Source organism: Pinus tabuliformis, chromosome 6 (assembly GCF_031772625.1).
Source record: "Pinus tabuliformis cultivar Carrire ecotype Pingquan chromosome 6, CPIR1, whole genome shotgun sequence".
Lineage (NCBI taxonomy): Eukaryota > Viridiplantae > Streptophyta > Pinopsida > Pinales > Pinaceae > Pinus > Pinus tabuliformis.
This window is the reverse complement of record NC_142292.1, coordinates 841,153,229-841,156,025: the sequence shown is the minus strand read 5'-3', so window position 1 is coordinate 841,156,025 and position 2,797 is coordinate 841,153,229. Positions and strand designations below refer to the sequence as shown.

The following is a 2,797-nucleotide window of genomic DNA, read 5'->3' as shown; positions in this document are numbered from 1 at the left end:
ACCTAATAGTTTAAAAATTCTGTACTCCTCAATTCAATTTTGTTTTTATTTTTCATAGCGATGAATGCATCGACCTCTGATGCTTTGGCACCTCTCTTTGTTGGGCTATTTTTTAAATCGTTTTCCAGACTGTAAAAGTTACTTCTTTATTAAATCAATTCAATTTTCGGCAACGAAATATTGTAGCCTGGCAGGCTTTTGCGTAAAATGTCCATTATGGAGAATTTCGCAAGGTGAAAATCATGGTGTACTGCGTCAGGTCAAGTAATAGGAAGGCTCATGATTTTAGTCTTAAATTTTTTACGATTTGACAGATCAGAAATGAGCTGTGTATTATAAAGAAACTCAACAGAAATTGAATGAAAGACTCACCAATTACATAACATCTGTAAGAAAAATAGAAGCAGAGAACGTGGTAATAAAGCAAGTTGAACTTGATGATGACGAGGGTGAGAGAGCGAGCAACAAAATGAGACGCGAAGATTGGGAAATGATAAATCCCGAATACATCAATCCAATGTTTCCCCCCTCTCCATCCGATCAACGCAGCATCTCTCATGGGCGCTTCAGCACGAGCTCTCCTAATGCTCAGTCTATGTCTCCCTGGAGGCTGCTGCCTTTCAATTCCCCGGATACCCGTCCTTTCAGATGCGTTGCTTCGATGATCAAGTCAGGTGGGCACATATATTCAATGGCGGTTGCACCAGACGGACTTCTGTACACGGGCTCCGACAGCCAAAACATAAGAGTATGGAGACACGGATTTCCCACAACATAGTTGTCTCAAGTCCGGGTCAGGCAACGTCAAGGCTCTGCTCGTTGTCGGGGAGCAAGTTTTGAGCGCGCACGGGGACAACAAAATACGCCTCTGGCGCCGCTCGCGCTCCAATCCCAACGTCCACACGCGCGTGGCCACGCTCCCCAAGTTCAGCATAGTTCAGACTTTTATCAGGCCCTTAGTTACCGACAGCGGCACCGGCAGGGGTAAACACTCGGGTCCCGTGACCTGCCTTGCGTGTGATCCAAACGACGATTTGCTGTACTCGGGGTCGTCGGATAAGAGCGTGAAGGTGTGGAATGTGTCGGAGTCCAAGTGTATCGAGACTGTCGAAGCCCACACCGATTCCGTCAATGCCGTCGTCGTGCGGCACGACGGGCTTCTCTTCACCGGATCCGATGACGGCACGGTGAAGGTATGGAGGCGGCCGGGTCGCGGCCGACGGACACACGAACTAATCATGACTCTTAACATGCAGCGATCTCCGGTAAAAGCCATCGCTCTCGGGCCCCTCGGCCCAGATTGCTGCATCGCCCTGTACGCGGGATGTTACGATGGATATATTCATTACTGGGAGGAAGACCAATTCTCCGACCGAATATTGCATTACTGCGGTTTCCTTCGAGGCCATCTTCACTCCGTTCTCTGTCTGGTAACCGTTCGCGATCTGCTGTTGAGTGGCTCGGCTGATACAACGATTCGCGTTTGGAAAAGGGACGGGGGCGGCACCGGAATATGTTGCGTTGCAGTGATGGAGGGGCACAGCGGTCCCGTGAAATGCATAGCTGCTACTACCTTGGATCTCCACGACAATTCTTTTGTTGCTTACAGTGGAAGCCTTGACGGAATGGTGAAGGTGTGGATGGGTCGTTTGAAAACCACAACGGATTCTCGGCCTACCTCACCAGTACGAATACGTTAGTGGCTTCGAAGTTCAGATCACATGGCAACTACCAGTCGAATCGCGACTTCACATTTACTTTATTTTTATTTGAAGCTACATCTATTTAATTTTCAAATGTCTTGTATAAATCTTGATATTAGCAAATAAAATTCTTCTTACGACTAAAAATATATCCTTCGTGCTGACGACTGTTGCAGTGCAGCATATAGGTAAGTATTGGTACTATGATCCTTATGCCTTTGTGATAACTATGTGGTGCGAAGCATTCAAACGCTCTTCTTTTCTGCAAAAAATCTGGTTAATTTGACATAATTTCTGTTTCTAACGGCGTTCATCACAATCACAATTTTCTTCAAGGTGGAGTTGTACTCCATGAGGCTCACAAATTCCTTCATGGTAAAGAACTGCACTTGTGATTCGACTCTCTACCGAAAATTTGGTATTGGCCGTAAATGCACCTATGGTATCGTGTTCATACAATTTATTTCGTATTGGAATTGTAATCGATGAGATTTGTTTCTTTCAATTACCTCAACCATCATAGAAATAAGATTCGGTAAATAGGATGTACAAATCGAACATATTTCTTTCTTGAAAATCAGCAGATTTTGTGAATACTCCTGAACGAGAAAGATTTATACTCAAATTTCTAAATATTTTTAGAATCTGCAACAAACATGATATTTTTAAATTCTACAATGTACATAAGTTTAAATATTTTTAAGTCAAATGCATATTTATAAGACTCCCTATCTTTGATAGCAGAAAATTTTGAACTTTTATGTCTGCAATAAAATGTCTGTTAACATTGTGTAACAGTTTTAACTGGAAAGTGGTGTTAACTATGAAGGGGTAACTAAGTTGGATATTCCTTTAAGTGAATAGATAGTTCACAATTTGACTTCAGGTTATATGGAAAAATAATTTCTTTAACAAAAATTCTAATATGAAATGAAAAATAATTTACTTAACAACAAAAATACAATTGTATAATTAATTTTATTTTTAATTTTAATTTAAAATATAAATTTAAATCCTAAAAAAAATAATTAATCTACACTCCATAAGATAACAATCATGGATAATATATTTATTTAAAAGAAATTTTTAAACAT

General features: G+C 41.1%; 1 protein-coding gene across 1 annotated transcript; it reads left to right on the top strand.

The window, feature by feature from the left end:
• Positions 1 to 469: 469 nt before the first annotated feature.
• Positions 470 to 1,700, top strand: LOC149261494 (protein JINGUBANG-like). Its single transcript, XM_089369441.1, has 2 exons — positions 470 to 674; positions 799 to 1,700. Exons 1-2 carry the CDS (start codon positions 470 to 472, stop codon positions 1,698 to 1,700), a joined length of 1,107 nt encoding a protein of 368 aa, XP_089225567.1.
• Positions 1,701 to 2,797: the final 1,097 nt, after the last annotated feature.